General features: G+C 34.0%; 1 protein-coding gene across 8 annotated transcripts in view; it reads right to left on the bottom strand.

The window, feature by feature from the left end:
* LOC136036712 (inaD-like protein) overlaps positions 1-13,852 on the bottom strand; it is an 80,032-nt gene that overhangs the window by 41,160 nt on the left and 25,020 nt on the right. For all 8 annotated transcript variants that reach the window (XM_065719041.1, XM_065719040.1, XM_065719044.1 and 5 more), the window contains exons 2-3: positions 10,355-10,503; positions 3,079-3,376 (exon numbers count right to left, since the gene is read on the bottom strand). In XM_065719041.1, coding sequence (XP_065575113.1) covers positions 3,079-3,376; positions 10,355-10,503 — 447 coding nt within the window. The remainder of the gene's footprint in view (positions 1-3,078; positions 3,377-10,354; positions 10,504-13,852) is intronic.

Raw genomic sequence — 13,852 nt, 5'->3', positions numbered from 1 at the left:
TGCTCATGCCTTCCTTCTCAAAGCCATTCAAAGCAGACCACTTGTGATGTGAACTAAGATCCCATTTTTTCTTCTATAATGTTTCAAATTCAACACAAGCTTTGTGTTCAAATTTAGTGTGCCAAATCTCCTTGTTTTTTAAATCCATCAACTGTATTTTAAAGCTAATAATGTCAGTTTCAAAGGAAGAAAACGTCAACCCGTTTATCGTAGCATTAAGAAGATTTTTAACAAATGATAAAGCTGCTCTTCTGTTTTTAAGTTTCTGAAACCTGCTGAGAAATGCTTCCCTAATATTTGAAAATATTGTTTTGAAATGGTGTTTTTCAATAGATGAATTATTTTTTTTGAAATTCTTCAGCAGGCTTGGAGCCCTTTCAAATCCTGAGCAAAAACGGATGTTTTTTCGAATGTTAACATTGAAAAAACTAAGTTTCCTTCCCCTTATCATTTATGATTAAGCTGACTTAGGTCAGATGTAACATCTACTATGACACAAAACTTCTGGATCCACTGATCGTCTGTTAGTTCTCAAGAGTGAACGCCTTTCTTAAGGTGAAATGCATTAACTGCTGGAAAAAGAGACGCGACACATTTTAAAACGTCTTATCTAGATAACCAACTTACTTAGTTATGAAGAGAAGTTCAGCCTATTCACTGTCAATTTCAAATAAGAATTGTTTGAATTATGAGCCTTAGCTAAAATAGAGTTGATAATGGTAATCATCTATTCCATAAATTTACAAATTTCTTCTGGAAATGTTTGCCCACGAAGCACTTCTTGATGAATGATACAATAGTAAACAAGTATCTCGCGAATAATTTTTTCCTTCAAATAGCGATACCTTGGTTTTTTTTATCTTGATTTTAATTTATCTTGGAAACGGCACAGCGATTTAGTTGCTACTAAAGTGGCTAGAGGAATTGGAGTTATTCGTCTTTTGAAAAATTTTCTTCCGAATAATATTTTACTTATTTTATATCATGCAACAGTTAGTCTAATAATTTCTACTCTAGTTATAAACGTACTCAAATTTAAAAAAATAAAGTGGTGAGAATAATTGGAGAATATGTGAAAGTTTTTAGTGATGCAGAGACGTGCTATAGAAAGCTAAGAGTGATGAATGTTGGACAGCTCAAGAGTTGCCAGTCTGCAAAATTTGTATATCAATGTCTGAATGATATATGCACAGATATTTTTTCTCATTTTTATGAGAGTAATATTTGCTTACATGAGTATAGCACTAGAAACGTGGATAACCTTGTTACTGACATAGGTAGAGTGCTTGGGCAGGGTTTCTGATTCGCTATTTGGGACTGAGCGCTTGGAATGTGCTTCGGCCGAGTAATAAAGTGGCTGAACATCTACAGCAATTTAAGAAAATGTCAATGCAGTATTTATTGGGAGGGGAGGATAAGGAACCATAATTTATGTGGTCTTTCTTTATTTTTATTTATTTGAATATATAGATGTATTATTTTTAAGCGACAGATATTGATTTTTGGTATTTATTAGGCTTTTTATTATTAACTATATACATTTTTTGAGTTATTAATTGAAGATATTGATATTGATTGTTGTAATCATTTGTCCTCAGAGCTGTGTTTCTTCTTGGACGGTTACTTGTAAAATGATTAAATTGAGTTTTTTTTTTATGAAGTTTAATTCAATTCAATTCAAAACGGTTTTGAAAGACAATGGTAACTCTTTGATTCTTTTTAAAATATGTGTTTTGCTCTTGAAACCTTTGAACTTAATACAAAAATTATGCATGTTCCCCATTTATTGAAGAATTTAATTTATCAAAATAAGATGCGTTTTTTTCTCACTAAGTTTTTTTTTAATGAAAATATTATAGCCCCTTTCGTGGATATTTGCGCCAGAGCTGCACTTAAGGTACCAAAGAGCCACATGCAGCTCCGGAGCCGCACTTTGCCCACCACTGGGCTAGGTTATTAAGTAATAGCTTTTAGTCAACGCTGAGGAGGACGTTAAACTCAATCAAAGGACACTATGTGTATCCTGTGTGTCTGAAATACATTCTTTCTACATCACATTAAGCAAACCCTCACGTAAAAGTTGCAAATAAAATAATTTAAAAAGTCAGTTATAAAGAGAGCTGAGTGATGCCTCTAATGTATATTTATTGTCTTATTCCACTTTTATTCATATGTAATCGTTTGAAGAAGGCTTTTAATCTTTCCCAGAAGGCTTCTTTCGATTGTATTACCTAGAAATTCCTGCTAAATCAAAAGCTTACTTCGAAAGCCGTCATAAACCTTTATTTTAAGTTGGCTAGAATTTACACAAAAATTGTATTGAATAATATCAACAACAATGCTCAGATCTCTTTATGCAACTTATGAATTTAACTTGGTATCCGATTCTTTATTAAGCCAAAAATCTTAAGAACTGGAGAAATATTGAAGGACCGAAAGGATGGCACTCCTGCCATCCTTTCCAATAATATTTGTCAATAAGGTTCTCAGTTATTATTTTGTTGATATTCAATATCTATCGAAAATGTGGGCCTACACTGCAAATTCTTTAATACTTCTACTTTTTTTGGCAGGACGCAGTTTAATCCCGATTCCTATTCATCAAAAAAATATACTTTGGATACGGTGTCAGACGCTTCGATGCAGAACTGATTACATTTGGACAAATTCCAGAAAAATTTTGGTTTCCGGGGTACCTTTTAAAATTTTAACTCATTTTCTTAAAATGGAACTATTTTCAGTTTTCAGTATTAATAAACAAATTTATAAGGAAAAACTTCTAATGATTTTATGAGATAATTTGAAATTGCAAAAGATACTATGCTATCTGGTGAGATATTTACAATGAACTGTGATAAAAAACAAGTTAGATGAATTACTTCAACAATATAAGCCTAGAAATCGCAAATATTTCAGAGTTTAGTATTTAAGGGGTTACTCCAAGCAAGCGAAAGTTTAAAAAGGGTAAAGTGTTTTGCTTTATTGCTTTTTTTGTATTTTTTTTGTTATTGGTTTTTGCTATTGCTTATTTTTTTTTAAGAAACCCCGTGTATAAGTAAAAAAAAAGTATGTAAGTACCTGACTAGTTACAAGAGCCCTCTCTCTCTCCTTCTCCATGTCCTCTTCAACTTCCAGCAGATTATCAGCTGCCTCAAAAACACTCATTGGTAAGTTATCCAAAGGACTTTGGACGACTTGTGCAAACTTCTTTGGAAAGGTTTGCCCGGTTACAGTCGTGACTTTCCTTGTGTTTGATTGCGATGAACTGGTATGTGTTGTTGTCATATATGTAGTCATTCCATCGGACGAAACTGTTTTCGTTGTAGACGTCTTTGTTCGTGGAGTTGCCTTGGGTGGAATTATACCATTAGCTGCCCTTCAAAAGAAATTAGAATTAAATTGGTTGTATACTGTATTTGTATATTCATCGTCCACGTATGTAACCAAGTCACAGTAAAGTAGGATACGTAAATAAACAAACCGAGCAAAAGTAAGAAAACAATTAAAAGTTGAAGATATAAAATTTAAAGTATAAAGCAAAAAAAAAAGAAAACAGAAACAGAATCTTTGGAAAACAAATAAATAATGATAATTAAAATAAGTTTTGATAAATAACAATTTTTATATGATTTTTTCTATGTACATTTTTTATATATATACAGTTTTTACATAAGATTTTATTTTTTAAATATGTAATAAACATAGTTTTTAATAATTATGTAAATCAGCTTACCAGTCTAAAAATCTAAACATATTAGTACAGTTAGGGATGAATCAATTTTAGGGGGAGGGGGTAATTGATTCAAATAAAGAGAAATTGACAAGTTTGGAAGAAATACTGAATATTATATGAAAATATAAAAACTATATAAAGATGGGCAGGAGAAAACTCTGAGCACCCTCTTCTGTGCTAATTGAAAAACGTGTTTGATTAGTCTACTGTTCAAATTATTAGGCTAATAGAAAAATGAGATCGTGGTATCTTTTTTTTTATTATTCAGTATGGCATGGAAATGAGACAACACATTTTCTTAGTATCAACATTTGAAACAATGGACAACATTTATCCACGTTGTTTTCGTTTTAGATGCTTAATGTCTCAACGATATTAAATAAAAAAACAAGTTTTTTTTACGGAAAGTAAGGAGCGACATTCAAACTTAAAACGAACAGAAATTACTTCGTATATGAAAGGGGCTGCTTCCTCATCAACGCCCCGCTCTTTACGGTAAAGTTTTACTCTTTCTCTTAACTCTACTTTTTACAACAATAAAAAATTTAGTACGCCTAAAATTAGAATGTGTAATAAAGAATTTCAGTGTAAATACTTTTCGTCGCGTTTTACTATGTTATTTGGCCGAAACGTCGATAGCGTAATTGTCAATTATCATCAGTTGAAAAGCCATTCAGCTATTTTACTTTATTATTCTCTTACTAAATAACTTTATATATACAAGAAATGTGTTTTAAAATGTTTGAAACATTTATTTCACAGCATTTATTTTGATATCACAGTCAATTTATTTAGTTCAAAACACTACATTTTTGATTTATACAAATTTCTAGAGATGAAAGAAATAATTTATCTATTTTCATTGCAACGTACAAAGAGGTTGCTAAATCCTCCCTCCCATCGCAAGATTCTTTCAAGCATTCCTACATTCTCCAGAGAAAATTCTCTCCAAGTGCAAATTTCAACAGCCAAAGGGAAATTAAGAAAAATAAAAATACTGAAGAAAAGTGTTCAGTCGTACATAAGCTATCATGAAGGAGGATTGGTAGATCATTTTGTAGGTAGGGAGGGGACAGATGCCTCAAAAAGTAGATTTTAATGCCAAAAGATCATAACTTTCATTGAGTCTTCAGACGAGTATAGAATTAGTTATGGGGAAGAGACGGATGGAAATTGATGTCTAATCCCTCTTGGACTCAAAGTGTATTTCTGATCTACGCCTTTATTATGAAAGCAAAGACTAAAAATATATCTTAAAAATATCAGACGTAGGAGGGGGATGCCTCCAGCTCAAAATATCTTATTGAGAAAATTGTTTACATTTTTGTTGTTTAGCTTTTGTTTGTTTATTGTTTGTTTAGTTTTTCTGCTTAATGTTATTAGAAAAAAGACGTTTTTTGTCAAAGATTTTGTGATCTTCTAATCAAAGATTAAATATGTATCAAATTACTACACTGGCCGTTAATAGCCCCTGGCGTGTTGGCAGTACGGGAATATGGTATTCATTGTTTTTTTTGTAAATAAATCAAGTCGGGTCAATGAACAATTAGAGAGAAAGATATCAATCACCTTTAACAGACGTTCTCTCTCACCATATGCGTAAAGTTTCTTCAGTAGGCCACGATGCCATACTCTATCGAAAGCTTTAACAATATCGAATGAAAATAACCTGGTATAGAATCCATTTGCTATAAATTTGATTCACTCCTTGTGCTGGGCCATTAAACAGTCATAGCCCACATCAAACTTTGAAAAGTTTATCAAAATTGAAATCAAATTCACCTATTCGCAGTCTAACCCGTTTTCCTTAATTTTTGGTTCTTTAATCTTGGATCCATTTATTTATGAGAGAGAAAAAAAGTTACTTCAACTGAAAGTAAGGAACAACATTAAAACTTAAAACGAACAGAAATTATTACGTATACGAAGGGGTTTGCCTCTTCCTACGCACCTCGCTCTTTACACTAAAGTTTTGTTGCACTTTTGAAAAAAGTTTCTTATTGTTCCAATTAAAGGACCCTTGTGTTTCAGGAGCCTTTCTTAAGGAATTGGGACAAAATTCAAATTTTAGTGAAAAGAGCGATGTGTTGAGGAGGAGGCAACCCCCTTCGTATACATAATAATTTCTGTTCGTTTTAAGTTTCAATGTTGTTCCTTACTTTCAATTATAAAACTTTTTTATTGAATTTCTGATCATTTTTTAAATCATCTCCAAAAATTTGGCCCCACCTTCACGGAGAAATACTCTTTCTATGGATATATCTTCTTGACAATTCAACCCCGGTGAAATTTTACCCAGGATATTAACCCTTAACAGCTCCACGTATAAAATTGAGACGAAAAAGAGAAAACAAGAAATATGAAAAGAATTTTGAATAGGAATTCTGGCAAATTCCCCCTGTTTATAGGTTCCTCCAACTAGTTCACCCTTTGGAAACTTCTCTCCCCATGGAAAGCTCCCCTGTGAAAAAACACCGAGTCGAAAATTTGTCTTCCTACCCTACAATTTGTGCATGCTTGCCAATAACAAATACTATACGTAGACAATGAGCAATTTTATAACTTAAAGACCTTTCAAAACTATTATCGGACGAATTTGGGGAAATAAGGGTGGGGGATGGGGCCTATTCCTAGTTACTCTCCAATCTTTTATGTCACTCAAAAAGGGGCCCTGGAACTTTAGTTTTCGTTTTAATAAGCCATCTCACGGTATTCTTGGACAACTGGGTCGATACGATCACCCCTGGGAGGAAAGAAAACATCGAAAAATCAAACATGGATCCGTTATCTTTCTTCTGGCAAAAATACAAATTTCCGCATTCTTGTAGATAGAACCTCTAAAATAGGGTTCTCTGATATGCTAAATCTGACGATGTGACTTTTGTTAAGATTCTGTGAGGTTGGTTTGCACTATTTTCAATTGTAAGGCAAATTTTCTCAGGTTCGTAGCCTTTGATGGGTAAGACTAAACTTAATAAAACTTATATATTTGAAATCAGCATAGATCTGGTTTTTTTATATACCTATTGGTATCAAAATTCCGTTTCTTAGTTTTGGTCACTATTGAGCTGGGTCACTCCTCACTTACAGTTCGTGGTAACGAAGAAACGTAGAAGTCCAATTTCATTTATTCAAACTTCGTAAAGCCCTTGGATCCAGTAGGGTATATTCCGTGCACCTCCCATTCGCCACACCGTTGCTTACACAGTATTTTTCACTCCTATTTCAGGCTTACATTGTTCAGCAGCATTTCCCGAAGACCCTACGAGAACGCCTCATCACTTGGGTCTGCCACTCAGAGCTCTTTTGGCTTGAAAGCATAAGCTAGGCAAACGATACAGGCCTAATTATAAGTTCTATTATAGGTATTTTTTTTTTTGGAAATTGATTTGGCATGAAATAAATTAGAAGTTTACTATAAGAAAAACAATTCGGTTTTCTAGATGGTAGGATCGTTGGAAGCTGAAAAAGAATCAATTTTAAACATTATTATATATTTATAATTTGTATATGTGAGCAATTCATATTACCAAGGTATTCAACAATTTTCTACCGTCACAAACTATTCTTTTTTTGACGAGAAGCCGAATTATTTTTTTCTTGTGATCTACTCTGGAATCATTATGGCTACGAATTGCCTGGAGTGCGGATGGAAATTTGTCTTAGCAGCAAAATTGTTGTTTAGCGTAAACAAGTTTCAGTTTCCTTCAATATTCATTCTTAGTGATTATGCAATCCAAACGCAACTAATAAATAATAATTTTTCCGCCAGGCCTGTTTTCATTAGAAATTGGCTGCAATCCATTCCTGTCTCCCCCCCCTATACTCTATTGGCTGCTGCAAATTTTGGTTTATCAATCGATTTTAAATTATTATTTCTTATCTTTAACACTTGAACTGAAATATATAGAATAACAAGAGCTATATAGCAAGGACTATAATAACAAGGGCCACAATAAGGGCAGAACTTGCGGCATCAGTAACAATTAAGCTCTATAGCCTAAATCATTATTCATTGTGCAGGTTACCAGAGTACTGCCTCATTAGCTCCTTTTCTACTTATGTTAGAAAGTATGGATGAGTGCTCTAACTTATATACCAGAAGATCTCATCCCGTCACCTATGGTATGTATTAGTTTTCAAAGGGTACAATGTCTTAGCACAATGTATCCTTACTCAGTTTGGCAATACGGGATCCAGGAGTCGATATCTATGAGGGTAAGGTCGGGTGATAGGCTTGCCGCCTGTCCCTATATGAAAGACCCAGTAACCGATAGGTCGATTCAATGCCCTTTGTGTCACTAATGGCTCAGGACGTTTTTTTTCAAGTCCGGATAATAGCTGGACTTTAGATGCCTGTGAGTCGAAAATTAGCAAGCAACTACCCTGACTTTAGACCAGTGGCTCCCAACTAATTTTGCGCCAAGCCCTACCTAGGCACTTCTATAATCCCGATGTCCCCCACGCGATATTTAAATTTTAATAATCAAAATGTTACGTGTTATTTATCTGACGGAAGCTTAAGAGGCCATTAACTTGGTATCTTTTTTCAGGTCACCCTCGGGGCATATTTTTTACTGTATGACGTTATTGCAACACTCATGTATCTTTTTCTCTCTGTAAATGTATATGAATGTTACATCATTTGCGCGAAAAATGTTTCTCAAGTTGAGAATCACGGCTTTAGACCCGTAAGAGCATAAAACCGGCCACCGAAGGTCCGATTTTATTCTTCTCGATTTTTTTTTTTTTGTTCCAAAATGCTTCTGTTTGTTTTCTATTTAATTTTATTTTTGGTGTTTTTAGAATCATTTTAAAAGATTATAAGTAAAGATTCAGCATTGGACTTCAGCTTGCTAGGCCAGAAGAATTCAATTTCTGGTATTTCCTTGAATCTTTCCACCAACATTATTTGAATATTTTATGTTTAAGAACATATTTTTAAAAGTGATTGATAAAAAAGGATAGTTCACGAGAGAAAGCTGACCAAATGTACGTATAAAACCGATTATGATAAAGATCTCTTTCCTACCCTCTTAAAAGGAAACAAACTGATTACCAAAGAAAGATCGGCATCCAGTACTCCAGTGTTGAAAAGGGTATAAAATCAAGGTCTATTTTAAATGGGTTTCCCTAAGCCAATAATGTTCTTCCTGCGTCAAATTTTAACGTTTGGAAGGAACACAAGACTTGATTGGTTCTTTTGTGTCAAGTGTTATGGTAGTACAAAGAATATTTTTTTTTTATTTGTATTACTCTCTGTATGCTCAGGTAGGTTCTTTATTATCATACAATCGTTCTGGAACCGAGGGGGTATCTACTTAAAAGCTAATTTTGGAGAAAAAAAATTATTTTAAATAGCTAATTTGAGAGATTATAAATGAGGGAGAAAGAAACTTAGCATAATAAACGAACAACTGTTACAATCTAACGGCCACTCCGAGAAATGGAAAATTCATCCGATTTGGCATAATACACTAAAAAAATAAAGAAAATAAGAAGAGTCCACAGCACAACTCATAATCGGGAATAATAAGCACGCAGAAAAACAAATTCCGCAAAAATGAAATTAAAATTTAAAATGAAGCATAAAAAAACTATTTTAAACAGTTTTGGTGCTTTACAAAACAAGAATCGTCTTTTTTTTTTGTTGAGATTCTAAAATTTACATATGTAGAAAAAGGTAAGTTTTCTCCATAGTCTTGTTTCATATCAACATATTCAAAGCATAGCTTCTGACTTTTATAATTTCATAGCTAAACATTTTTTAAATGCACCATCATGTAAGCAAAAATGCCTTATAGAGTGGCGAAACCCTATATAGGCCAGTGTATTCTCCTGATGAGCCCTTATGTTGGCTGTTGCCTCTGAATTATTTGTCTACATTATTTTTTCTATTGTTTGGTAAATGACGACTTATACTTATTGACGACATGACTGCCTGTCCATGGATTATTCTTTATGGTTGATTGTGTGTGGCTATGCTGTTTGACCTATGTGATTGTATGGATGAGTAGGGTTAAGGCCTCATTCAAGTGCTGGTCTATATTAGTCACTAATTTAGGAAAACAGTCTTCCTTTTCTCCTTCTGTCTCTTTTTTTTTTTTTTTTTTTTTTTGTGTTTGTGCTGTTGCATTGGTGATTTCTCTTTTCATGATATCTATGTATATATATATATATATATATATATATATATATATATATATATATATATATATATATATATATATATATATATATATATAGTCGAAATATATTTAGTCGAATAAAAATGTATTGAGGTACTATTAATTTAATAATGTTAACTTCAACTTCTTCCTCAAGTTAGCGCAACATGTTAAAATAAACGTTACTTTTAGTATAACAGTTTTTGACACTGTGGTTAAAATGCTTTAACTTCAAAGTTGTGATAATGACAATGAATTGACAGATCAGTAAGGTACTCATCAATTCTCACTAGGAGGAATTTTTTTTTCACTGACACTGTACAAAGGTATAGTGAATCCCGCTTCCCTCTCACCTAGATTTAGTTGTGTCTCTATTTTTACGAACACTCTATACAGTTATTTTGTTTAACTGTTAAAATGTGGTTGAATTGTTCAACTTAATATATCTTATTACCTGTTAACAGCAAGTGTAACCTTCGTGCCAGCATCTTTTAGGATATCATGTGCTTCTTGATGCGTCAGTTTTGTCGCGTCGGTGTTATTTATCCGTAATACTTGATCTCCACTTTTAAGTTCTCCGTCTGCTGGAGATCCAATGAAGACCTGTAAAAGATATGGGGTCTTGTTTTGATTTAAGTTTATAAATATTTATTGAAGACAAAATATCATATTTTATGAAATAATTATTTTACATCATTACGAAAACTCAAGGTGAACCTTCAATCAACTGAAATTGTTGAAAAAACAGAAATGTGTCAGATTTGTAGCGCAAACTTAACAGTGTCATCACAATAACGGTGACTTAACAAAGAAGAATGTATTTCTTATGCATCTCGGTCCATCCATATCGATCGTATGATCGTAAAAAGTTGGGGACGGATTACTCCATTAAAAATAAAAGTTTGAGTCTCCTTTGAAAGATTTTAAATCAATCACCTGTTAATCAATAGTAGTGTAGGATTTTCAGTTTCTGCAAGCCAGGTATCCCTTTTAATCCCGATCCAGACATTTTTTAATAGTTCTTCAAGACACAGGTGCACGTTACGGAACGGGGAATGTTTATTTTAGGATGCAGGTTCCTGTTACATAATAGAGAGTGCTTTTTGTCTGACTGTTTAAAAAATCTGAGAGGGCGAGGAAAATGTTCAGGGGCCCGCCGAATCAAGATTTCTTTTGTTGTTATCTAATAGGATTTATTAGAGTTTAGGGACGGCCACTAGGGAACCTTCAACGCACCTGGCCCTAGTAGTCAACTCCACCAGGCCCTTTAGCAATCAATTCCAAAGGGGCCCTACCATACAATTTCATTAGTTGACCTAACATCCAATTTCACTGGGCCCCCTAAACTAGCCTCCAGGGCTCTAGAATCTGATTTTACTGGGGGTCCTGGCATCCAATTTTATCGGAACCCCAAGCGTCCAATTTCATCTGACCTCTAACCTAACCGACAGGGGCCCTAACATTTAATTCCTACGGGTGCCTTGACCTCTAATTTCACCGGGATAATAGCCTAGCCACCAGGGGGCCCCTAGCGAGCGATTCCACCCAGTAGATGCTTATTACGTAATGGGTTTTTTTTTGGGGGGGCGTTACCTAATAGGAGCTGTTAGAGACCGTTAGTCAATCGGGGAAGTCTCGGTTGTAACACGCACATGGGACACACACGTGGGTACTACGTAACAACGGTACACACGTGAGTTTTCCGCAATGACGATGTATACGCGGAATGTTACATAACATTTTAAAAGATTTCATTTTCTTTCAGTGTGTTTTTCTTTTTTTTTCTCAGGACAATTTATTAAATGAAGATTTTGGTCCACATTAGGACTAGAAAGGGATTCTCCTTCAATAGAATGGAGCGCTAGCTGGACCAAGAAAGTTTTCTATCATTTCACATGATAGCCTATTGCATGCAAGGAGAATCCCTTGTTCGTGCATACTAGAATGACAAAACGAATTGCGTGCTCTCATATGGCTGCAACCATTGACACACACAAGGGAAAATCAATAGCTAGTAATTGCTTAAGTTTGGTATGCACCTCCATGTTAAGTACTACTTTTAGAGAATGTTATCAGAGATTATTGCGGTTGCTCTTAGCGCATTTTTTTTAGTTATAGTCTTTTACTCTATTGGAACTTGAACTTGCTATCAGAAATGAAATAAAAGCGAAAGTTTAAAAAAGTGTAGATTATGGGTAGAATATTATTCACCTTCATACATGATGAAAAGTTTTTATTTTCCTCTTCACTACACAGAATTTTCAACTTATATTAGGACATTCTTGAACGAGCATTTTAATGTACATGGACTACAAGATGATTAAACTGCATAAACGATTACCTATCGAAGTTTTAACCTGGATCAATTAATATAAAAGATACAAACTTTTATTGTACACACAAATTTATTAATCAAAAAATTTATAAGCATTATTAAAACACAGGGAAAAGCAATTCAAACTCAAAAATGGAAGAAACAAAACACAAAAAAAGGTTATAAAGGATAAAATATAAGCAAGAACAACCATGAATTAGAGAAAGGTGGGGATCCTACCCACCAATGCCAGAGGGGGAGGGTTTTTATTAGAGTTAAAGTATTATTTGCGCTTTACTTCACGTTTTACGAAGATCCTATAAGACAAAATACAGAATTTTGCATTTTTTCGCTAGAAGAAAGATCACGGATGTATATGTACTATGGGAAAGTCTTTGGCTAAATTAAATGTCTATGTTAACCATTTATTTTGTAAGACTATCTGCACCTTTAAAATGAATGCGCTGCTGCACGGCATTACTATCTCTAAAACCCGAGGCTCAATATGCGTATAGATTTTTATAATTATAAATCAATTAACTATCCCAGAATTTTCACACAATAGCTTTTAGGACTTCTTTCGGCTAAAGCTGTTGTATGCAGTCCACAATGTCTGAAAACGCCACTTTGCTGTGGGACAGTCTTTTTGGCTAAAAGTAAATGTCCGTGCAAGCAGTGTATTCTGTATGACTACTTGCACCTTTTAAATATGCTTATAGATTTTCAGTAATTTTAAATCAATCAACTATCTCAGAATTTTCACGCAATACCTTTTTTGGGATTTTTTGGCTAGAATCGCTGTTTTGCATCACAAGATGGCTGAAAACACTACCTCAACAGTCTTTTGGCTAAAATAAATTTCTGTATTAGCCGATTATTCTTTGGGGCTAACTGCACCTTTAGAAATGAATGTGCTACCGTTCGACAATGCTGTCACTGAAACACGAGGCTCAACAAGCGTATAAATTTTCAGTAATACTAATTCAATTAACTGTTCAAGCATTTTGGTCTCGTTTCGGCTAAAATTGTTATTTTACATCACAAAAGGGCTGAAAGCATCGCTTTGCTGTGGGACAGTCTTTTTGGCTAAAATAAATGTCCGTGTTAACCGTTATTTTGTAGGACTACCTGAACCTTTAGAAGCGAATATGCTACCGTAAGGCATTACTGACTCTGAAGCCCAAGGCTCACTATCCGTACAGACTCTTGATAAGTCTAAATCATTAATTATCTCAGGACTTTCATACAATAGCATTTTAGCCTTCTTTTGGTTCGAATTCTTGTTTTGCACCAAAAATGGCTGAAATGCCGCTAAGCTTTGCAACAGTCTTTTTGGCTAAAATAAAAAGCCTGTGTTACTTGTTTTCCTATAGGACTACCTGCACTTGAAAAAAGATACGCTACCCTACGCCATTACTGCCTCTGAAACTCAAGGTTTCAGATTACCAAGGTTTCATAATTACCTATCTCAGAATTTTCACGCAACAGCAGTTTGGCCTTCTTTTGGCTAGAATTTCTTTTGAATCAAACAATGGTTGAAACGCCGTTTTGCTATGGGAAAATCTTTTTGGCTTAAATAAATGTATATGTTAACCGTTATTTTGCAGAACTGCCTGTACCTTTAAAAACGAGTGCACT

This window comes from Artemia franciscana, chromosome 15 (assembly GCF_032884065.1).
Source record: "Artemia franciscana chromosome 15, ASM3288406v1, whole genome shotgun sequence".
NCBI lineage: Eukaryota > Metazoa > Arthropoda > Branchiopoda > Anostraca > Artemiidae > Artemia > Artemia franciscana.
The sequence above is the reverse complement of the archived record's forward strand: the minus strand, read 5'-3'. Positions and strand labels throughout refer to the sequence as shown.